The sequence below is a fragment of the Nicotiana tabacum genome, chromosome 9, assembly GCF_000715075.1.
Source record: "Nicotiana tabacum cultivar K326 chromosome 9, ASM71507v2, whole genome shotgun sequence".
NCBI lineage: Eukaryota > Viridiplantae > Streptophyta > Magnoliopsida > Solanales > Solanaceae > Nicotiana > Nicotiana tabacum.
The window spans coordinates 81489559-81514968 of record NC_134088.1 but is presented as its reverse complement, the minus strand read 5'-3'; the positions used below and the strand labels follow the sequence as shown (position 1 = coordinate 81514968).

Genomic DNA, 25410 nt, shown 5'->3' with positions numbered 1-25410 from the left:
CGGGAATAGAAAACCAAGAAAATTCTGGGTTACAATTAATTCTAGTGGAACCAGTGTTTTTGAGAGCGAGAAGCGCAAAAAAGCGACAGGGGCTCGCCTCGCTTCAAAAACGAAGCGCAAAGCGAAGCGCACGCTTCATTGAAGTGAAGCGCAATTCTTAAAAAACATAATGTAAACCTTGCAAAGACACAATATAAATAATCAAAGAGTTCAATTTATATATAAGAAAAAAACATAATCAAATAAACTGAAAATAATATATATATATATATATAAAGCAAAATCACATAAAAATTAACTTTATAAACTGAAATACACATAAAAATTAATAAATAAAGGCTAAAATACTAATCAAATAAACTGAAAATATATATATATATATAATAATTAACTTTATAAATTGAAATACACATACAAATTAATAAATAAAGGCTAAAATACTAAATAAAAAGAATAAAAGGAAAAATAAATCGTGCCTGCCCTAGCTGTGAGCAGACGCCTGGACGGGAACAAGAAGAAGAAAGAAGAAAGAAAAAAAGGAGAAGGAGAAGAAGAAGAAAGAAGAAAAAAAGAAGAAAAATTACCCGGAGTATTGGAGGAGGTTTCTGGCGACTTGAACCCTAGCAGTACTCAACAACAATTGATTTTGGGAAGAAGAGAGAAATGGTCTTTACTTTGGTCTTACGGATATGTTTTGTATAATAAAAAAACAGACCCAAACTTTTTCTTTTAAAAAAACTGACCTCTCTGAACAAAAGCGAGCGATTCTGCGCTTCTCGCTTCAAGGTCGCTTCGCGCTTTTTCGACTGAAGCGAGCGCTTCGTGTGGTCGAGTCGCCTCAGGCATGGAAAAGCGAGCAGCCATCGCTTTGCGTCGCTTCTCGCTTAAAGCGATCGCTTCGTCGCTTTTTAAAACACTGATGTGAGCAGTATGTGGGGATATCCTCATATACTACTTCCAGCCACTGGCCATCCTCGTTAACATCCTGATCTTCATCAAAGCCCAGCCAAACATGATGAGGCCTGAGTTGAGTCAAGTAAACCTGCATCTTGACTTTTGCTACACTTCCTCTTGTTTTTTGTATTAAGTCTAGGTCAAGATGCAATACCTTACCAATAGGTGACGACAGTAAAAATAGAACCTCCATGTAGTAGAAATGCCATGGAAGTTCAGGAATAAATATCCAAACAAGGATAATTGGATTATCCTCATTCGGATTGAAGTTGGGTGTCCAAGCTTGTAATTCCATTCTTTGACTTTGGATGTACATGAATGTTTTTGTCTAGACAGTTGTGTTATCGTACTCATTGTCTAGATCAATGTAAACTGTGCGAGCATTGAAATGGTCTATTTTAACTCCTCCTTTGAGTTTTATTTGTGCTATGAAGCATCTCCTTATCAATTCCATTCGAGGCATTGTGTTAAGGACTTTCCCTACAATTGTATATTGGCATCTAGATGCAAGTGTGATCATGTAGTCCTTCTTAGTGAAGATGACAGTTGGTTGGCCCTGTTTGGTAGTTATTTTTGGAGGTGTGAACTCTATTGGAGCTATTTCTGCTGCCTGCCTTGCTCTTAACTTTGTAGCATGTGATTGTGTTATGGTTGGAGGTGATGGGACAGGATAGTTAGTTGGTTTATATGGCTGGGCAGTGTCTTCTGTTTGATTTAGTGTGGCTGCTGATTTAGAGTCGTAAAACTGGGTACTTTGGTGAACATTTGCAGATGGTTGGAAGGAGTGTGTATGTTTTGGTATATGAAAACTGTCTAAGATGTTTGGATGTGTGTTTGCAGCTAATGCATTGATTGTTTCGCTATGATGTTTGGTATGTTGTGTAGTTTCTTTTAGTGCTAAGGTTGGAGTGTTGGTGTGATGGTGCTTAGTCATAGCTGTGTTTTTATTCTGGAAAGCAGGTGCTTTGTCAAAGATTGTGGAGATCTTAGGAAAGTTTGATGGAATTGGCATTTGAGTGAGTTGGGGATTAGTTTGAAAATTGAGATTCCTAGATAAATAAGTCGGTGATGTATTAGACAAATGTGTTGCAGAAACATTACCCGAATATGCCAAGTTTGTTGTTGTAGGGATTGGCTGAGCTTGAGCAGTAGGAGCTGGTGCAACTTCCTTCTCCTTAACAATAGAAAGTTGCTCGGCTGACGTTAGGTCAGTTGAAATACCAGGAACTCCATGAACAGTCAGTGAAACATTCAAATTTTCCGCCATTGGACGAGCATCAATGATATCAACTAGAGTTTGAAATTGGACATGCGGGTGACCTTCAGCAACATATGGAGGATTTTTTCGACCAATTGAGTCTCAATTGGGTTTGTCGCGCTGGTTTGGACATTTTGTCGAGCACCTTCTGTGGGCGGATTAGCAGAGGTCGGTGTACCGATTGTAATGGAGTTTGACACAATGAGGTGTTGTTTTTATTGCTCAGCAATCATTCCAAAACCTACAGATACCATTTCATATTGATTTTGTTCCAATTGGACATCTTGTTCATCATCTCCTGCCAACTTGTGGTCTCCGTCATTTTACAGCTAGGTAATGCTCATAAATCCCATGGTTGAAAGCTCTGAGTTTTTGACAGGGTGTTGTGTTTGAATCGGAGCAAGAATTCTACTTCTTTACGTTTGTCGATTTGGCCCAGAAGTTATTTGAGTTATTCTTGGAAAATCCAGACGCCCTATCGCTACAGTGACCCCTTCCCCTTTTTGCGAATATGTAGCGCGTTGTTTGGATTTGTCGGATGAAATGACCTGAGATTTTATAGATGTGTTATTGAGTATTATTTGGGACAGGTCTGGAGGCATTTCTCCACCTAAAGGCGGATTTGTGCCCTTTCCAGTGTGAGCGTAACCTTAGCACCGGAAATCGCCAATTGTATAGAGCGTTTTTGCTGTGAGGGGGGTTTGAAATAGTTGTAGTGCTAATTCAGGAATTGTTTTCCATTTTTACGTTTAGTGTTCTTGGACTATGCGCAGGTTACAGGTTAGTTTGGTGCATGACTCGAGCTTCTGCGAAGAAAGTGCTACCATACGAGCCAGAAATTAAAAAACTACTACAATAGCTGAGGAAGGAAAGAAATCTCACCGAGACATCAGGAAAGGTTGGGCAATCCTCAACAAAAGAAGATATGGCTGGAACCGGTGATGATAATACAGATTTGGTTGCGAGAGAAGTAGCCCAACGACGAGAACAAGTTGCACGGGATGCTGAAGAAGCAACTATAAGAGATGCAGACCAGTTTGGAAATATAGCTCCCATTCCTGGGAGACCACTTAGCGATTATACTAGACCAGTCTACAATCAAGGATTATCAAGTGTTAGACCACCTCCAATTGCAGCAAACAATTTCAAGTTAAAGCAAAGGTTTCTTCAAACCCTTCTGAATTGTTGTGCCTTCAGAAGGAAGCCAAACGAAGATCCAAACACATATCTAATGGACTTTGAGGAGATTATGAACACCTTTCAATACAATGGTGTGTCACAAGATGTAGTGTATCTAAGGGTATTCCCCTTTTTCCTTAAATATGATGCAAAGTAGTGGCTTCGAAGCTTACCCACAGAATCAATTAGAACATGGGAGGAGAAGACCAAAAAATTCCTTGATAAGTATTTCTCATTAGGCAAGACGGGCAAATTTAGAAGAGAAATCCATAATATCTTCCATAAAGAGAATGAAACTGTTTTTGAAGAATGGGAGAGGTTTAAGGAGATTGTTACAAAGTGTCAACATAGTGGAATTGAACTCTGGATGCAACTACTAATTAAATCAGTAGATGTTGTATTAGACAAATGTGTTGCACAAACATTACTTGAAGATGCCAAGTTTGTTGTTGTAGGGATTGGTTGAGCTTGAGTAGTAGGAGTTGGTGCAACTTCCTTCTCCTTATCAATATAAAGTTGCTCGACTAACGTTAGGCCAGTTGAAATACCAGGAACTCCATGGGCAGTCAGTGAAACACTCAAATTTTCCACCATTGGTCGAGCATCAATGATATCAACTGGAGTTCGAAACTGGACATGTGGGCGACCATCAGCAACATATGGAGGATGTTTTCGACCAATTGAGTCTCAATTGGGTTTGTCGTGCTGGTTTCGACATTTTGTCGACCACCTTCTGTGGGCGGATTAGAAGAGTTTATTGCATCGATTGTAATGGGGTTTGGCACAATGAGGTATTATTTTTGTTGCTCGGCAATCATTTCCAAACTTGCAGATACCATTTCACATTGATTTTGTTCCAATTCGACATCTTATTCATCATCTCTTTCCAGCATGTGCTCTTCGTGGTTTTGCAGCTGGGTGATGCTCACAAATCCCTTGGTTGAAAGCTCTGAGTTTTTGGTGGGTTGTTGTTTTAATTGGAGGAAGAATTCCAGTTCTTTGTGTTTGTCGATTTGGCCCAGAAGTTATCTGAGTTATTCTTGGAGAATCCAGACGCCCTATCGCTACAGTGACTCTTCCCCTTTTTGCGAATCTATAGCGCGTTGTATGGATTTGTCAGAGGAAATGAACTGAGATTTGGTAGATGTGTTATTGAGTATTATTTGAGACAGGTCTGGAGGAATTTCTCCACCTAAAGGCGGATTTGTACCCATTCCAGTGTGAGCATAACCTTAGCGCCGGAAATCACCAATTGTAGAGGGCGTTTTTACTGTCGGGGGGTGGGGGGTGGTTTGAAATAGTTTGTAGTGCTAATTGAGGAATGTTTTATCCCTTTTTACGTTTAGTGTTCTTGGACTGTACGCAGGTTACAGGTTAGATAGGTGCATGACTCGAGCTTATGCGAAGGAAGGGCTACCATACGAGCAAGATATTGAAAAATGGCTATGATAGTTGAGAAAGGAAAGAAATCTCACAGATACATCAGGAAAGGTTGGGCAATCCTCAACCAAAGAAGATATGGCTGGAACCGGTGATGATAATGTAGATTTGGCTATGCGAGAAGCATCCCAACGATAAGAACAAGTTGCACGGGATGTTGAAGAAGCAACTATTAGAGATGCACATATTATCTATGAAGAAGAGAGGGGTCGTAGAATTTCTCAAAATCAACCCTTGGGTGCAGACCAGTTTGGAAATATAGCTCCCATTCCTGGGTGACCACTTGGCGATTATGCTAGACCAGTCTACAATCAAGGTTTATCAAGTGTTAGACCACCTCTAATTGCAGCAAACAATTTTGAGTTAAATCAAGGGTTGCTTCAAACCCTTCAGAATATTTGTGCCTTTAGAGGGAAGCCAAACGGAGATCCAAACACATATCTAATGAACTTCGAGGAGATTATGAACACCTTTCAATACAATGGATAGTCACAAGATGCAGTGTATCTAAGGGCATTCCCCTTTTCGCTTAAAGATGATGCAAAGTAGTGGCTTCAAAGCTTACCCACGTGATCAATTAGAACATGGGAGGAGATGACCAAAAAATTCCTTGATAAATATTTCTCATCAGGAAAGACGGGCAAGTTTAGAAGAGAAATCCATAACATCTGCCAAAAAGAGAATGAAACTGTTTTTGAAGCATAAGAGAGGTTTAAGGAGATTGTTACAAAGTGCCAACATAGTAGAATTGAACTCTGGATGCAACTCCAGGACTTTTGGGATGGATTGACACTGGCCTCACGTAAAACATTGAGCAATGCAGCCGGAGGCCCGTTGATGAACAAAACTACAGAGGAGATAGTTACAATTCTTGATGAGTTATCTGAAGATGCTAATCAGTGGCCCTCTGATAGTGCTGAAAGAAAAAGATCAACTAGTGTTCACCAAGTTGATGCTAACACATCTGTGGAGGTACAGCTTGATGTTATTGCCAAAGAGATAAGAAAGTTGACCTTGGCAACAATACAGAGTGAGCCTCATGCAACTTGTGATATATGTGGAAGAGGACACCCTACTCATGAGTGTCAAGTGTCAAATGAGGAAGTGAATGTTATGGGAAACTACAATTTTAATGCAATAGGTCAGAGGCACCCCGATTTTTCATGGAGTTCACATGGGGGTACCGCGAATGCATGGAAACAGAATAACTCTAGCCCCCAAGGACAAGGAACGACAGCATTCCAAAATCAGCAAAGGTAACAATTTCATCCTCAATAACCCATTCGGTCTAGCATAGAAGATCTCATGAAGGCCTTCATTCTAAAAACTGATGAGAGGCTCGAAACTCATAGCACAGTTATACTGGAACATGTAGCAGCTATCAAAGAAATAGGTACTGGTTTTTGAAACTTGGAAAGACAAGTTGGGTAGTTATCCACTCTATTGTCTGAGAGGATTCCAGGAACTCTCCCCGTTAATACTGAGAGAAATCCCAAAGAAACAGTGAATGTTGTGACCTTGAGAAGTAGGAAAGTGTTGAAGGATCCCACCCCAATCTAAAAAGATGTGATAATTACAAAAGAAAGTGGGGAGCAGCTGAAAAGTGATGATGACAAGAATAAGAAAGGCCTAATGAAAACTGAGAAGAAGAAGAAGGAAGAAAAATCGAGAAGGAAGGAACTTGAGAAGAACGAGCATATGCCTGCTCTACCTTTCCCCCAAAATCTATACAGAGAAAAGCTGGACAAGCAATTTGAGAGATTTTTGGATATGCTGAAACAAGTCCATGTAAACTTACCATTTACAGAAGTGCCCTCACAAATGCCTGCTTATGCCAAATTTATGAAGGAGATCCTGACAAAGAAGAGAAAAATAGAGGAGACCTTAGTGGTCAAGATTACAGAGCATTACAGTGCTATATTGCAAAATAAACTCCCACAAAAGTGTGGAGATCCAGGGAGTTTTACTATACCTTGATCATCAGGGACTATAAATTTTGATAAGTCTTTATGTGATTCTGGTGCATCAATTAACTTAATGCCTCTATCTATTTACAGGAAACTGGAGAAGAAGATTGGAGAGATATGGTCAGTGCCAATATATTTGCAGCTGGCAGACCAAACGATCTTAATATCCAAGGGGATAGTGTAAGATGTGTTAGTTCGGGTGGATAAGTTCATATTTTTTGTAAATTTTATAGTGGTGAATATGGAGGAAAATAAGGAGTTTCCCCTCATCCTAGGAAGACCATTCTTAGCGATGAGTAGATCTATATTAGATATACACGAGAGGAAACTCATGCTTAAATTGGGTGAGGCGATTGTGACTTTCAATATGAATGTAGAAAAGGGGGTGCAAAAAGAAAAACCAGCTGCGAGTGTTGAGTGGAAAGTGAAGGGCTCAAAAGAGAAGGCTGCATTGAGTGAGAAACATAAGTGTGGAGTGTACCCTAAAAAGGCTGAGAAATAGTTCTCTGCATAGATGTGTGCATAATTTGGGCATGAGGAATCGAGCCCGACTTCGACTCAGACACCGACTAGATGTTCAGGGAAATTTTCTTTACTTTATGCTTTTTAATTGTGTGTCATGGGGACATGCCATAACTTAAAGTGTGGGGTGGGAATAATTGTATGTTGTATGTGGATGTGTTAATTTTGTTAGTTGTAGTAGTTAGAAAATATTAAAAATTTTGATGTTTCCCGATGATGGATATAATTCGACGGGTTTCTTGAGGGACTAAAGTTGAAAGAAAAAGACAAAAATATTTTATTTTTTTAGGTAGTGTAACAATTCCCCTTTGGGTTTTTTTTGTGCCGCGATTCTTTTCCAAGGATTTTGTTTGAACCGGGTGTAGTTAATTTTTTTTAGGAGTAGGAAGCAGCTATGATTTGAATTGAAGGCAATATCTCTTAACTTTAGTATGCATTGAGAATAGTAAGTGCTTTAGTTGTGATGGTTAGGCTCAAATTTCGACTCTTGTATAAGTACCTTAAATTATATGATCTTAACTATGCTTAACTGTTGTGACTAGAGTGTCATGATGAGTCCGATCCTGAGTGAGTTATGTGCCATGTCTGTGTGAGGTTTTGTGTTATTCTGTGTATTGCATTTGATGTCTAGAACTTGCCCTATGTGTTTGCAAAGCGAAATAGTTGTTTGTTTAGTCTTGGAAGTGATTTAGGTGTTTCTTTGTTAAGCCAGATATATGATTTTACCCACCTAATTAATATGTATCTTAGTCAACCCCGTTGAGCATATAATGTTGTTTCTTTGGCAACCACATTACAAGCCTTACCCATTTGTTTGAATTGACCATCTATTTAAACCTTTTACATCTCGTGAGCACTTGAATTTGTTATGAACTTTGTAAAAGTTAAAGTGTGGGGTGTTGGTTTGGCTTTTGAGTGGAACTATTGAAATAGGAGAAAGGTGCACTATTTGGAAAAAGTAAGAGCCACTTGAATTGAAAAGAAAAAAGAAAAAAATGTTGTATTGTTGTGAAAAATATTCTTTGATAGTGGTGAATCTTGATGTAATTGTGCATAAAGAAGTAGGGAGTTAATGTATATTGATTGTGAAGGTGGAGTTATGGTTTGACATAAGTGTGGGGTTTTGAATGGTTAATTGTATGTATTTAAGTACTTAGGGAGGTGTAGTCACTCTTATAATGTAGGCTGCCTATCAGAACAAACTCTCTGGATTTCCCTACTAATGTCTCGCATGGCGCGTCGCCCCATGCGGTGCGCCTGTGCAATTATTACAGAGTGAATCCTATTTCGAAAAGGAGAAGGTGATTTCGTCTGAGCCCAACCCTACTTTGTATAATTACATGGAAAACGTTATTTTATGGACTTTTAACACATATTCGACCAAAGGAGGCTAAGAAGGAGTTGGAAGAACACGAGCAAAAGGATTTTATCATTCCTTCCTCACTCAAGACCCGAGCTTGATTTGAATTTATGTTTTCCTATACTTTTATTATATTTGTGATGAATTACTCCATATCTATGAAGTAGTTTTATGTATTGAAGCGTTTTTGGATGATTTAACTGTTGCATCTATACTCACTAGTTCATGTAATTGAGAGAGGCATATCTTGTGATATCTTTGCATTATATTGTTGGTTGAGTTCATTACTTCTTCTTAGTAGGAGAATAATCGAGAGAGGTTCTCCTTAAGACCAATCCACTATGCATTCTTGCATATCTTCACGTGCTTAAATTGGTTCATCTTGTGAGGTTAAGACTTAATCGAGAGAGGAGCTTTTGCTGAATGGTTGAATTGATAATTAAGTGAATTCAAGAGATTCACTTAAACATTAGATGTGAATTACCTTGATTTATATCCCAAACAATTATCTTACACCTATCCTATCAACACTTATTTTCTCTCACTGATAACTTTCTCTACTTTTCTTTGTTTCGATTGTCATTAGTCAATAGCTCTATATTCTTAGTTAATTTTAGTTATTAATCATGTAAATCTCGATTGGTGATTCTCCTGGATAGAAATCAAGCTAGAAACTACGAAAATATTATTTAACTCCAATCCCTATGAATACGATATTATACTATACTCTTTGACTAGCGAGCATAAATTAAAGTGGTGTTTTGTGCTCGTCACGCTATCAACGGTGCGTCGCTGGATTGTGATTCTATGGATGAGGTGAGAGATGTCTTTTCTGTGTTTTGGTGATGGGCCAGTATGGAGGACTTGAGGCCAAGTTTAGACCGCAGCTTAGGCTCGGTAGTTTCAGTTATGTGAGCATGTGCTTTCGGACTTATATGTCCGGTAGTGTCTTTATGAGTGGAATTTATGGCTCGGTGAGTAGTTCGATGGCTATATGATGAATATGATGTGATTGTGGTATGCGTTCAGATGGGTTGGATGTGGCGAGAAGGGTTGCTTGGGATATAAAAAGGACTATTGCATGCTTGAATTCTGTCTTGACGTGTCATACAATTTCGAGTTATTATCGTAGTGAGAGATATTTCATGTTGTTTATTTGTAGAACAAAGTAGATTCTCATATTTTGTTGATGAGTTTAGAATCAGGAAGATTAAGTGATTGCGTAGTAGTTGTGGCTGTGAAATGGTATAAAGAGATGTCAGTTTGAGGCTGAGAAAGTGGGTTATCACCTGCGGGGTAATCTTCGGATCTGTTATCCTGATGATGTTGTTTGGAGAGTTTCCTTCTACTAGTAGGTTATATGTGTTGCGATTTGTGTTTGGATCGATTGAGAAAGTTGACTTGATTGTCACGAGGATGAATGCAAGCTTAGCGGTTGATTTGAGGTATTTTATGGTATGTGTTGCTTGAGCTTATGAAGAATTTAGTTGAATTTCAATTGTGGATTATGGCAGCAATAGAGTATGGGTATTGTGAGTTATTAGATTTTTTGTTCTATAGTTTCAAGCCAAGTGGGGGAGTCCACTATTGACGATCAGATTGCATGGTTACATGTTGTAGTAATTTCAGCCTGAGGCATGTATGAAAATCAGTTATGACTTGAAGATGTTCATTTCGAGGATGACTCGAGTATGGAATTTTTGGATACGTAATGTGTTACACTTCATGGGTATACGTGGGCTGCGTTAAGGCGGGATTACTTCTTTGGGTGTTGTCATGCTAATGGGTCATAGGTCGTTCAACCTGTTTAGGCGGTGCAATTAAGATTTGAGTAGAGAGGATATCTATCGAGAAGGTTCTAAAGAGCTCATGATTCATATGTGGCATTTGGAGGATTTCCCCAGATTTATATATGGCTAAGATCTGAGATTTGCATTGGATGGTGCCGGGACTTGCAGTATTTTTGTATCACTATGGATTCTACATTTTAGTATCAGAAAGGTAAAACGAACAATGTTAGATTCACATAAGGTCTCTTCAGAGTTGGTTTCTCGGTTGCGGTAATTTTGGGGTGCTTAAAAGGGAATACAACGGCTTATGGGCCTTAGGGCGGTGTGGTTTTATGGTAGGATCTCTTGTGATGAGATTTGGGTAATGATCATGGTGTTTTGGCAAGGAGAAGTGTCAACCTAAGGGTAATTCAAAAGGAACTCGGAGAAATAGGACGGCTTGGTAGTAGGTTGGATCATCATGGTAATGGATATGATCGGTTCTTTGGGTACTTATGATGTGGTGAATCTCTAAAGATGTGTTGTGGAAACACTATTTGGTTTGGCGACATGTGTGGCTTGGTTGATGTGAGAGGGATTCAGTTCCAAAGGCTTGGTTATGTGCAAATGGGTTTCGAAGCGTCCTCGACGATTTCTACCATGGCTTGAGATAGATATTTTCTACCGGCATGAAGAGTATGTCGTATATTGTCATTTTCACCTGGATGGGGTTAAGTGGAAGGTTTCTAGCTGATTGAGTATGTATTCAACTTGTGACTCGAAGTTTCTAATGAGGTTCTAGTGTTTTCATATGATGGCACGATAGATATTGTACGTCGTGAGGGATTGGGATTTGCACGTACAAGGTGGCGGTTCAGTTTGGAGGGAAGGTCATGAATTTTAGACAACATGTACTATCTCAGATGTTTAGATGAATGCTATTACTACTTGGTATGACCTGAGAAGGGTGCACATTTTAGAAGGCACCTTGTAGTATGACTTAGGGATGCTTCATTGGTATTGCGGTACTCGCCTAGTTGATGGACTGCTGATGTTCATATTCTTCTATGTGGAATAGAAAAATGATAGAAGTATTTCTCGTGACATGATTGTGTATGAGGGGGTGTTAGTCATTCGAGTGGTGGAGTTGGGATCGACTATAGTGATTCATGTGTTCTATGGATTTGAAGACTGGGAGTTCTCAAAAGAAGATTATTTCGTGGTTGTGGACTATGAAGGTGTGGACAATGTTAGCCAGATGGTAGTATGTGTTATGGTTAGATCATTTTGGACCTTTGTAGGGATATTTATCCATTTAGGGATGACAAAATTTGATTTCGGGGCCCATTGGTAAGCCCAATGAGGATGTGTATTATACACTGGGCCTGATTTATTGACTCAGAACTGTTAGTGCTGAGTGGTGTGGCATTCAGTTAGAGTTGAGATTGTTCATGTTTTGATATATTCTATGTGTTACTCTTTTATGCCACAAGGGGTGTGATTTGTAGATTATATGCACACACGATACGATTCTGTTTGGTCCTTGTAGCCAAATTCGAGCGAGATGGTTATTGGGGTGTTGAATGGTTAATTTCACCTTGGTTATCATCTTTCTTTGCTGTGGTATATTATGTTATTCACTTACCCATGGTTATGGTCATGTATATCGTGTACTTGATGTCGAATTGCTTCATGGTTGTTGATTTTGAGCATCGTGGCTTGAGGTATTTCATATGGACAAATGGTTGGATGGGGTCACGCAATGCAGTAGAGTTATGTTGGGATGTGATCCTTTGTGTTATATTTGTGTGTCTTTCTTCTACTATGTATGTTGGGTTCATAGCATTGCGGTTGTGGTGGTACTTGTTGAGCTTGCGGGATGATTCTCTCATTTGAGTCATTTATTTCCATGTTTGCATACATTTGAGTTGTTTCTTATTGGTGCACGGATTGCACGGTTTGAGGCTCTAGGTAGTATGGGTGTGGCATGTCAGTAGAGTAGCTTGTATTTGATGATATAAAGTCTTTGGACTAAAGTGATTGCTTTCGGAGTTGATTACGGTATGTTTGGAAGAATAATATCGGTAGTCGGCTTAGGATTTGGGTCTTGGTTCTTGTCGGACGAGAGATAGAGCTCCACGACTTGTTGATCTGATGAGTGGTTATGAGGTTCTGCATGTTTCTTTCATCATCAGGTTTGTTTTGAGAATCTATTGTGGTCGGAAATTATTGCTACGGGTATGCGAGTTATGTGGTATATCATGTGACTAACTCTTGGGTTATGATTATGGCTTGATACAACTTGTTTGGACTTATACAGTATGTAGATGCGAGATTCGGGTCTCGTAAGGAATTTCGGATGTTGGAAATTAGGATCCAAGGTTTATGGGCTAAGTATGAAGTGAGGATCTTCAGTAATGTTGTGATGTCAGACTTATATGGAATGGTTGTCACGCCCCAACCTCGAGGAGCGCGACCGGCGCTCAACCGAGATACCCCGGTTAAGCAAGCCTGCTAGATGTCTTCTACCCAACCTTGCCCATTAACAATATAAGAATCAGTACAAGTGATAGACATGAGAAGATTTATGTGTTCCATATTCTCTTTTCCCTTACTAAAGGTTATTCATTTATGATTTTCAAAATATTACAAGTTTATAGATATGATGAAAAACACGTTTGCCCAAATACCAAAGCTTGCTAGTTTAATTCCCAACATCAAACACCACCCACAACCTGTCTACGGAGCCTCTAAGTACAACAAAAGAGTAGTACGGAAGTGTCGGTGACAAGACCCCGGCTATACCTCAAATCATAAAGTACAACATCATATGACATGAAACCCGGAACAGAGTAAGCTCACCAAAATCTGCCGAATAGAGAGTAACTGCTAACGAGGATCAAAACCGGCCGCTGACGAACCACCTGCATCCATTGAAGATGCAGCGCCCCCGGCAAAAGGGACGTTAGTACATATGGAATAGTACGAGTATGTAAAGTTAAATTCCCTCTTTCAAAATAGAATGCCAATATAAGAAAGGGAAAACTATAGAAACAGCAAGTCACAATCAACAATATCCAAATGCCCAGTTAAAACATAATATTTTCAAAATACGAAAATAATATATATTTTTGGTTGGGAGATCATTAGCACCGATATACCACCATGTTTTTAGCACGGAGTCCGATCACGCTCGATCGACTAGGCAATCTCCCCACAAATAATGTGGTTTGACATGTGATGCGAAAAAAAAAAAGATGTTACCAAGAGTAGTACCACCATGTGTGCAACATGGCATCCGATTGGCTAGGCCGCCTTCCCACATATGTCGTGTGGGTTGACTTTCCAATTCACAGCTAATATCAACCTCATCCCAATTAAGGGGAATAATCACAATCACATAAATATTTCAATCTCATCGCAAATAAGGGGAATAATCACAATCCACCCCCACACCGGCATGTGTAGTTTCGGGTGTGGGCCTTATGGCCCACCCTTCCTCGGTTTGCTAATGATACTCCCAAAAACATTTTTGGTTTGCACACAGGGGAAACAAAAGCACTGTGTGTGTGTGTGTGTGTGTGTGTGTGTGTGTGTGTGTGTGTGTGTGTATATATATATATATATATATATATATATATATATATATATATATATATATATATATATATATATATATTTTTTTATATTCACCTCATAACCTTTCACACCATATATAGCTTCTTTAGTACTTTCAACCATTCACAAAATCATTATTTCTTCAACTCTATTGGCCATACGTATGATTCTTCTTTCATGGTACCGTAGCCGTATTTAACATTTCACACTTTGATTTCTTTACTTTCAAGTATCACCAATATAAACATCAACATATAGAATATTTCGGAAATCACAACTTTAAGTTCATTAGTAATGAAGGCTTAAACACATTAGATCCCTTTTCAAAGTATGGAGCACAATGACTTGTAATCACAACACAAGTTAAAAATCATAAGCGAGTACTACACCATATATTTTTAAATACTTATTCACAAAAGGGCAATACACAATTTCAACTCTTGAGTACATAAGAAATCAAATCACATTGGAAATATTTATAAAGGAGGGCATGGTGATTTACGATTTAAACACAACATCAAATCAAATACACTAGCTACATCAACCATGGCCACGTTTTATATCTCACTTTAATTCTTTCACTTTCAAGCATATTTGTAGGTCATCAACAGTAAGAGCATTTGGGATCAAGGCCTTAAGCATGAATATGAACAATAAGGGTCTTAGGCGCATTGAGTTTTCTTTCACAATTGGGCATAACAACATGCAATTAAAAACATAGTGATTGAAATCATAATATTTCGACACATTAGTCACATTTGAATACATTCCTGAAGGATAGCACAATACGATATGAGCATTCGATACACATTTATAGTACATATCATTCAACACAAGTTTATTTGGAGTAGTAATATTTGTACGGAATAGCTCGGAACATGGAAATTAGGAACTTGGGCCAACCATACTTGAAACTTACGGGAACATCATGGAATTCGATTCCAATAGAGAAGTTTAGCCAACATACCTTCTCTAAGCTTTCCTTAAGTTACTACAATGCCCCAACACTTCTAGCAATAATAATTTATAAGAAGATATCAAAAATCGGTTAATAATTTGAAGGATTCCCAAGGTGTAACCTCTTAGGAATTTTGTCAAACACCTAGTATACAAAAAAGACTGCAAAGCTCTATAATGGTAATACCTTACTCCCTCAACCACTTTCAATAAGAAACTACCCAAAATAGTTTATTAACCCCACATACTGCAAGCTATTGTCACATTCATGGCCTAATTCCAATCCCACAATATACTTAGACCCTAATAACTTGCATGGGTGGTATAAGACATGAACTTAGCTGGATAGATGATTGTCTAGTGAGTGGCTTCCTTGATTCTTAAAGATTGGTGCAAGAATGGGTGCTTAGAATGCTAGGCCTTCCCCTTCTCTCTCTAAAATACTCTTACCTCTCTTTAAATTTACCAGACATTCGTTCAAAATGATCCCTAAAAGCGAGTTATCAAAATAGGGTAGGGTTATAAAAATAGGAAAATGGACCCTCCGAACTCTGGTCTGTGGTCGCAGAATGGACCGCATAACAAATATGCGGCCCAAAAGATAGGCCACGAAAATGATGCCAAGAACTGGTTTGGTCTGGACCGGTCTGTGACAGGTATGTGGTCTGCATACCACTTATGCAGTCGCATAATGGACCGCAGAATCATCCAACAAAATTCTTCATGCCAAATCTGCGGTGGAAAATGCGAACCACGAAATGGATATGCAATCGCAAAATGGACCGCAAAATGACCTTAAAAATTCAACCACTTTTCTGATCCACTCTACGACGGGTATGCGGCCCGCAGAATGGATCTGCGATCGTGAATCTGACCGCATAACTGACCCTTCAGCAAAATATTTCCACCAATACCTCGATGAATTCTTCAACCCCAAAATTCCATACCGCGGCGAGCAAGCTCATCGTGAAGATTAACTACTCCATCCGTACATCACCCTGCCTCGGCACCATAAAACTTGAATCCCTTGGCAAAATTTATGGGGCCTTACAAGGGTGGCATGGGATCACCCTGGCTAAGTGCATGGTAAGTTTACACGGCGATTGGATGGCTTTGGAACGACTCTTGGCACGTTCGAGGATGAACGTATATTTAAGTGTGGGAGAATATAACGGCCCGACCGGTTATTTTGAGCATCTGCACTTCGCTCGGTGGTTTGAGGGCATGAGTATCTCCTAATGATGTATTATGACTTGTATAAATCATCGGTTTTGGTTTTCAGGTGATTCAGAATTGAATTGGAAGAATGATTCTCAGCTAGGAAACTATATGTTGGAAGAGTTGACCAAGTTTGACTTTAGGCCCGGATGATGATTTTAGACTTGGGCATATGCCCAGGTTTTCATTTAGATATTTCTAGAAGGTTACGACACTCTTTGGCAAATTTTGAAAATTTGAAGGTTTGGAATGTTCATAAGTTTGACCGGGAGTTGACTTTGATGATATTGGGTTTGGATTGTGTTTCCGGTGATTGGAATAGCTTTGTTATGTCATTTGGGACTTGTGTGCAAAATTTGAGTTCATTTAGAGTTGATTTGATATGGTTCGGTACGAGATTTGGAAGTTGAAAGTTCAAACATTCATTAATTTTGATTTGAAGTGCGATTCGTGGTTTTGATGTGATTACTGGTTATTTGAGGCTTCGAGCAGCACACCCTCTCCTCAGCTGATTTGGTGAGCTCCACTTCATTTCGGGGTCTTGTATATTTTATCCTTTGTACATAGCATTTTGAGATATAGTCGGGGCCTTGTTGCCAGCACTGTCATACCACTCTTCTATTCCTGTTAGAGGCTCCGTAGACATAGTGTGGGTTGTATCTATTTTTGGGAAAGTTAACTGAATATGTTGTAATGGTATCATCTGTTCCACTTTAACTATGATTGTACAACGTACTATTTTGAAGACTTGTTAATGACGTAACTAATGGAAATGAACCGGTGTTGTTCACATGACTTCTTATTGACTAATTAATGAAATGCATTCTTCTCTTTTTTTGTGGATGAGTTGGGTAGACGGCACTATGCAGGCTTGCTCGACTGGGGTAACTCTGTTGAGCGCCAGTCGTGCTCCCCGAGGTCGGGGCATGACAACGTAGAAGGATTCTAGAGATGAGTAATTTTCTTATTCGCGTTCGCGTCTGCTGGAATGTGTTTGCATAGGGTTGTGTTGGTTATTGTTCACGTTCGTATATGGTTCACCGCGTTCACATTGAGCTGAGCTGAGAGCTGAGAGCTGGAGACTTCTTCTTCGTGTTCACGTTAGTTGTGTCGCGATCAATTAGTGTAGATATATGTCGCGTTCACGTGCCTATTATCTCGAATGCATAGAGTATTTTTGGAGGCAGTTGCATTTGTTCTACGCGATCGCGATGCGTATGACTGTTCAGTGAAATAGAAGTACTCTATTTTGAAAGTTTTAGATATTTTAGCATATTTTGAGCTATGGAGCTCGGATTGAGGCGTTATTTGAGGCGATTTTCACCACATGTATTGGGGTAAGTGTTTTCTTCTCGGTTTGGATTATATTTTATGAATCCATCTTCGTTTTTGGCATTTGATTGGTGATTTCAAAGAGAAATTTGGGAGTTTTTGTCTAAACTTTCATAAAGCGAATTCTAGAGTTTTGAACATCGATTCAGTGTTGGATTTGAGTGAAACTAGTATGGTTGTACACGTAATTGAATGGGTGGTCGGATTTTGTTAGTTTTGTCGGGTTTTGAGGTGCGAGCCCAGGTTTGACTTTTTGGTTGACTTTGGGACTTCTAATTAAAGATTCAACCTTTATCGATTTGGTTTGTTTTCTTTGGCATTATTTGATGTTCTTAAGTTGCTTTTGGCCAGTTTGGAGGTTGGTACGCGGGGGATGTCATTTCTAGAGTATTGTTTGTGTTGCTCAGTATTGGATTCGGCGTGTTCGAGATAAGTAACATATCTAAACTTTGATTTAAGGGTATTTAACCCTGGGAACTGTGTTATAAGAGATGTATTGAGGTGATGCACAAGCTAGGTGAAGATCATGTGGCCATGCACCAAGGAAATCATGATTTTAGTCGACTATTAGACTATGACCAAACTTGTTTTTCTGTTATATCTTGTTACATCCATGTTCTCCCTACTTGGTTGATTGTATGAGCCGTGAACCGTGTTAGAAATCATGTTTATGATATATGCTTATTCTGTTGGGACCAATTGAGGTCATCTCTGCTATTGAGTTATTTGCTTAAATTGCAGTTGCTTACTTAGTCATATTCATTCATTTGCATATCATATCTCTGTCTTTGTTATCATTTGTTGTCACACCATATTCTCATTATTTGGGCTGATAGGCATGAGATTTGTAAGCCTGAGATACTGGAGAGGTTGATGACTGAGTTGGGGCCTGAGGGCCGTATTGTAAGTGATATTTATGGAATCAGGATGCATACTGCAACAGGTTTTATTGATTCATGATGGGATCGGGTTGCACATCGCAACAAGTTTTATTGATTCATTATGAGATCGGCCTGCACGCTGTAGCATGTTTTACTGATTCATGATGGGATCGGGTTGCACTCTGCAGCAAGCTATGTTGGCTTATATTAGCTCTTGGGATTGAGTACTCCGAGAGTGTGAGTATATGATTTCATCATTGTGATGTATTCCATTTGGCATGCATACTTGACATACATGCATAGAGATGTGTTTCCTCATGCTATATGGTTTTGTGAAATTCATGACTTCACATGCACATTGACATGTAGGCATAGAGATATACTTTCCTCATGCTATCTGAGAATGAAATATCTTATCGGTTGTTGAATGTTTTTGGTAAAAATCATAGTTTACTGTTATACTTATATTTTGGTGATTTCGGTAAAAGATTTGGGTTTTACTGTTATACCTGATAAACATACCTATTTTCCACAACTATGAACGAGTTGAGCATCATATCCTTGAGTTACTACTTTTACTTCTTTTATTATATTGTTCCAAGCTGTTCTTGGCCATTGGTGTTGGACTGTGACCATTGTCCAAGCTTTTTATTGCTTTCATCCTAAGGTTAGGTTTGTTAGTTATTGAGTATATGGGGTCGGTTGTACTTATACTATATTTTTGCACCTTGCGTGCAGATTTTGGAGCTGATGTTGTTGTGTATGGCAAGAGCTGGCATTACAGTTGTACCTGCGTTCTGGTTATAGATTTCCCTTGTTCTTGGTAGCTTTAGATTTATAAATTTGTTTATGTACATTTCGATCAGATGATGTATTTATTTCATACCTGCTTTTTAAACTATAAATCGTAGAAGCTCATGATTTATACTACCAGTCCTTGGAGAGTTTTATAAAATTCAATTATTTTATTTTTGACTCTTATCATTATCAATATATTGTGGTTTATTGTTAATTGACTTACCTAGCGGGTTGGGTTAGTGTATGGCCCCGTAAAATTTTTCATAAAAACCCAAATTTCCGTGATGCTAAAGTAGGCGTAGAGGTTAATAATAGTAAGCTCACCGCGGTTCGGACTTTTTGGATTGACCAGTGCGTTGCGGAGTTGAAGGAAAATGTTGGACAGAAGTAGGCATTTCTGCGATCCGTTTTGCGAGCGCAGAATGGCCGCAGAGTGGAGCAGTCTTCTAGGCCATTTTAATGTCATTTTACGGCCTATTATGCGACCGCATAACCATTTTGCGGGGCGCACTCTTGTCGCATAACCCGCATTGGGATTTTTTGGAGGGAGGTTCTGCGGTGCACTATGCGATCGCAGAACCGTTATACGGTGCATTATACGACCTTCAGAACAGGTCTGCAGGCCGCATAGTGACCGCAGACCTGGTCAGTTCCTCTCCAGTTTTAGCATCCTAATTTGCGGTCATTTCGCGGACCGCATAACCTATTTCGGAGCTTCATTTTTGGGTTTTTAAAACCCGACCCTACTTCGTTAAAATAGATGTAAGGGGCCATTTTTTACTAAAATCTGATACTCTAGAGTGAGAGAGAGAGAATCCTAGAGGGAGAAAGTGATCTTCATCAAATTGCTCTTCAATCCTCAGTTAAAACCTTGAAGATTATCAAGAGAGGCACCTAGGTCTTCTTCCTAAGAGGTAAGATTCTATCACCCAAACTCTCAATTTCAAAATGTAACTAGAATGGGCCATTAGTAAGGTAATTCATGGGGATGGGAGTGCTTACCTTCCATGCATGTGTTCCTAAAGTGTGTGAGGAGCTTGTGAGTTAAAGATAGAAAAGAATGGGGTGTGGGTTGGTGGAGTCTTTCATAAAAAGAGCCATGAAACCTTAATACATACATAGTGTTTGATAGAATGCTCAAGTGAGCTAGAATTATGATCGTTTTCCTAATTTTGGGTTCAATTTTGCTATATTGCTAAATTAGATTGAAGTTGCTAATATTTCGGAATATTTTAGAGTTTTAAGAGGCTCAATTGAGGTATGTTGGCTAAACCCTCTCTTCTTAGAATTGAATCCCACGGTATTCATGTAATCGACGTAAGTCCCAAATTGAACGTCCTAGAAATTGCTATCGTGAATGTGCTTCCTTTGCAAATATACGTGTAATACGTATTCCCATGCATTCATCATGTTATCTCGTCGTCTGAGGAAATGTTAAAGACTTAGAATATGTGTAAATATGCTTAGACTTCACGTCAAATTCGATTAAAGACTGTTATACCAAATTGTGTGAAAAGCCTTTATGTGCCTTGAATTCTAAACTGCTCACATGTGAAATCAAGAGTCTTGAATGAAAACTGTGTTGTTATTGAAGATAATAATAATATTGGATTGTGGAAAAGAACTTGAATTATGAAATAAGGCTAAGTGCCAAGAACGACTTTATAATTAAAGCCACTTGTGCCAATGTGCTAAAAATATGGGAAAGAAATATGATCGATTGAAATGGTTGATGTCTCGAATGAGATGGCTTAGCCGATCGAGCCGAGATCAGACTCCGTGTAATAACACGGTGGTATTGTGAGTGAAACTGTGAACATGGTTGATGTCTCAAATGAGATGGCTTAGCCAATCGGGCTGAGATCGGACTCAATGTAATAACACAGTGGTATTGTGAGTGAAATAGTAAATATGGTTGATGTCTCCAATGAGATGGTTTAGCAGATCGGGCCGAGATCGGACTTCGTGGAAAAATACGGTGGTATTGTGGATTGTGGCATATTGGCACTAAAAACGATCTCACCTAATAATCCGGGAATTGACTTAAAAATCTATGTGATAACTTGATGTTTTAGTGTTATTTAAATCTCATATTGCGTTCTTGACTGTCTCCCCCTGTATTATTGCTCATTCTATTGAGATAGTATTTAATTATACATACTAGTACTATTCGACAGTACTAACGTCCCTTTTGCCGGGGGCGCTGCATCTTTAAATGGGTGCAGATGGTTACATAGCAGACAATGTTGATCACAGATAGGTGTTGCATCCTCTTCTCAACAGACTCGGTGAGCCCCATTCATTCCGCAGTTATGTAATATATCTTTTGTTTATATTGTTGTACTTTTTGAGGTATAGCCGGGGTCTTGTTTCCGGCACCTTCTTTACACCTTTTTGTATCTCTAGAGGCTCTGTAAACACTATGTGGGTTGTATACGGGTGTTGGGAATGTTAAGAGAGTTATATTGTGTTTGATCACTTGTTCCACTTAGACTATAAGAACATGTGTATTTCGAGACTGAAAGGCGAAATAGCTAAAGAAACAATTTAATATTACATAAATCAGCTTCCTACTGTATAATTAATGAAATCACGCACTTTCTTGATCATGGGTGAGTTGGGTAGAAAGTATCTAACAGGCTTTCTCGGCCAGGTTCACTCGGTTGGGCACCGGTCGCGCTTACCGAGGTTGGCGCGTGACAGTTAGGTGTCATCACATCTAGTTGGATTTTGGGTCATGACAAGTGCTTGTGTCAGGGTGGGGTATCCTAACCACAAACCAAATTCACACCCAAATGCCTTTAGTCATCCATTCTTACTCTTCCTCAAAGGTTTAGGCACAACTAGAGTGTCAACTTCGTAATTCCATTTTACTATAACATCAGCAGTAAATATAAAAGGTCATGGTAAACCTTTCAAAGGTTCAAGCATGCAAAGACTTAATAACTTTAGGCAGACATGACGCTATAGTTCATCATCAAATCACAGAAGTAACTCAGGATACAACATTGACGGAAAAACATTCACATTAGAGTGTGAAGCATAAAGATAGGATAGTGCAATATGCATAGAGTCACTATTGGGACATAATCAGTTGAGTTTACGGAACACAACTGATATGGTTTATTAGATGTAACTTCAGACTCAAAATCTCATCAGGCAATTACCAGTGGCATACAGAGATGATCACATGCATTTGTTCTACTGATTCCAGCAAAGGTTCAATGTTTCAGAATTCCCATAGTAGGTTCAAGTCATAAGCACAGTCCACATGTACTCTAGTGGTTCAACACAGTTCATAGCAAAGCATGCACCCAACCAAGACCTCTCATTTACTAGACACTTAAGTTAATAGTTCCATTTCAGAATTCTTAAAAGGGCTTACCAATTAATCAAGCCAGCAGAGACATCAACCTAAATGGAAAGGTTAATTTTGATCTTGTTTAATCTTAATGGCATGATGTCTAGTGACAACAACACATAGTTCATTACACTTTCTACCTTTCAAACTCAAACAGCTTCAGATTAAGTCCTCAGTGATATTAACAAGCATAAGACAACAGGTAATGATAATCCCTTTAACTTGGTATGCAAACAGATTTTGATAAGTTAACATTATGGAAATATAGACAGATTCATTAGCAGGATATGTCAACAAAGGCTCAATGCATGATTCTGTAGGCATGTTGTTAGAATAGCATAGTTTCATATCCAAGTTTACTAGGTAGAGCTATTTACGTAAGAATTTTTGTTACTGGCATTACATAAAATTTCTTAAGGAGAGTTGCTCACTTAACTTAAACCAGTACAACATCATAGGAAGGTCAGGATTGTTGCAGGTATAGAGTTAACACAAAGATGTAAGTACACAATTCCTCAAACTAAGGTCATGTAACAATCTATGAGCACAACATAACTAACATGATAGATGTGAGCTCAAGTATAGAGGTTAAGGAGAGTCATTAAAACAACAAAAGGAATTTCATATGGATATTGTCACAAATCTCAAAAAGTCATGAGATGGCAAGTATTAACACTCATTATAGGGGTCAATCCCAACAAATTATGTTCACATCTGAGGACAGGTTTTCTGATACACTAAAAAGGTTTAGCATGTTATTTCTTTGTCATGAAGATTACACATAGATCATGTCATAATAGTAGCATGAATAAGCTGTCAACTAGGGTCACACATAGCACCAACTTGAAGTTTAACTCGACTAATCACGAGATTTTCACATGATTGGTTCATGAGACTACAACAACACAGAAATATGTATCCACACTAAGTTATGAGGAATGAAATTCATTAACAATATAGATTAGATAGCAACATCAGAACAACGTGACCTATAAAAAAACTATCAACTCATTAGAAAAATGGCATGCAAAATAGAGCATAATAAGTATAATCTTACAATGTTAACATACATCATACGCAACAGAAGACTAGGGAAAACATCATAAGCAACTAATTCGAAGTAAAGATAGGGGGCCAGTCTACATTGACGTTCTATAGAGCCAGAAACAAGGTAGGGTAGTGTTCAATAGCCGTTTCAGAGATCCAAACTCAAGACCAAAGCACAGCAATTGAACTCAAACCGGGAATGAAAGGAAAGAAAACAAAATTAGAGAGAAACCATCGAACTTAGTAAGAAATCTTAAATTTAATGTTTTTTTCTTTTCTTTTGTATTTATGATTGTATTCGGTGTCGGTTAGGTATGAAAATCGAATGCCCTTTTTACAGTGGCATTCAAGCCACTTAGGATTCCAATCAGTTCAAAATAGATAGTGGAAATTGACGAATGATGGATGATGATAGCAACACCGTTAAATCATAGAAGAGTAGATGAAAAAATATCAAAGGACTTTTACCTGGGCACGGGAATGGAGGAAGGAGACCGTTGAAGGTGAAGAACCATTGGCTAAACACTAATGTACAGAGGTTACTGCAATTGACCTCTGGACACAAATAATAATGATAAAAATCAGTCATGCATACTCCGACTTAAAGGACGGAGAGACAATAGACGAGTTTCAGTTACACGATTTAGGTCTAGGATTTGATTTTTGGGATTTTGAATAAAATTGACAGAAATGGAAATAAACCGGTGTGTTTTCCGGCTATCAGTGACAAGATGGATGATATATGGTTGAATCGTGTGACCTTGCACAAATTTGTGCAAGGTTTTGGAGACTGATAGGGATTGATGGATGAGATGAAAGAGAGAGAAAAGGAAAATGAAGGAGGTAGGGTAGTGAAAAATGAGTAGGGTTCTAGGGGTGTCTCTTAGGTTAAGATTGAGGGATGAGACCTGAGCCGTTGGATCTTTTGATCAACGACTCCGATTTTTCAGAGAATAGAAATTAGTAATAGGATTTTTAAAGGAAAAACGATGGCCATTGGATCTTTGTGATCCTACGGCTGAGATGAGATTCAGGGAAGGGTTGAAAATAAAGGAAAAACAAGGGTTAATTGTAAACCGTTGATGGATTGAAATAATAGCCCAGATCTTTTGTGTTTCTTATGTGAGTGTTGGAGAGCAATGGCGTGGCACAATGCCGTTGGTAGAGAAAAATGGCATAGATTTCCAACTTGGATGAGAGGGGGGTCTGGACTGGTCGAAGGGTGCGTTGGGCTAAACTAGCTGATATATGAAATTTAATTCATAGACACATTGCACTTAATTAACCAATTGCAATTACAGCCTTTTAAGTTTTTAATCGCTTTTAAAATTAACTTAATTAGACTTAATTAATCTCAATTAAATACAATAAAATATAATCATTAAATATACTAATAATTAATGTAATTAATCATTTATTCAAATTAATCATAATACTTCATCTATGAAAACTAATTTTGCCTAATTAAAGTAATAAAGGTAGTATAGTTATAAATTAAAGACTAATTTATTAAATTAATTGTAAACTTGTTTATCAAGATATAAAAGCTATTTTAATAGTTTAAAACAATAAGAGTAACATAATCTATGCATATTTAATATCAAATTATTATTCATTTAACATTGTTAATTATTAATATGTATTATATTATTTATATAGTAAAAAAATAGATATTATCGATTTGAAAAATATTTTACTGCATTCAATACTAATTAATAAGAGTAAATAATTTAATTTTAAAAGGGAGGG

The 25410-nt window shown here is 38.4% G+C and overlaps 1 protein-coding gene and 2 non-coding genes across 8 annotated transcripts in view; all 3 read right to left on the bottom strand.

The window, feature by feature from the left end:
• LOC107810568 (uncharacterized) overlaps positions 1–24638 on the bottom strand; it is a 33043-nt gene extending 8405 nt beyond the window's left edge. For 2 of the 6 annotated variants that reach the window (XR_012694940.1, XR_012694944.1), the window contains exons 1-2: positions 24130–24525; positions 6630–6685 (exon numbers count right to left, since the gene is read on the bottom strand). Coding sequence is in view for 1 of the 6 variants with exons in the window: in XM_075221775.1 (XP_075077876.1) it covers positions 2056–2221 (166 nt within the window). In the remaining 5 variants the exon portion in view is untranslated. The other 4 variants (XR_012694941.1, XR_012694945.1, XR_012694942.1 and 1 more) reach the window with 3 other exon arrangements.
• On the bottom strand, positions 3642–3748 carry LOC142164442 (small nucleolar RNA R71). The gene has a single exon (XR_012695213.1). It is a non-coding gene; the product is annotated as a small nucleolar RNA R71 (small nucleolar RNA).
• LOC142164449 (small nucleolar RNA R71) lies at positions 5474–5580 on the bottom strand. The gene has a single exon (XR_012695218.1). It is a non-coding gene; the product is annotated as a small nucleolar RNA R71 (small nucleolar RNA).
• Positions 24639–25410: the final 772 nt, after the last annotated feature.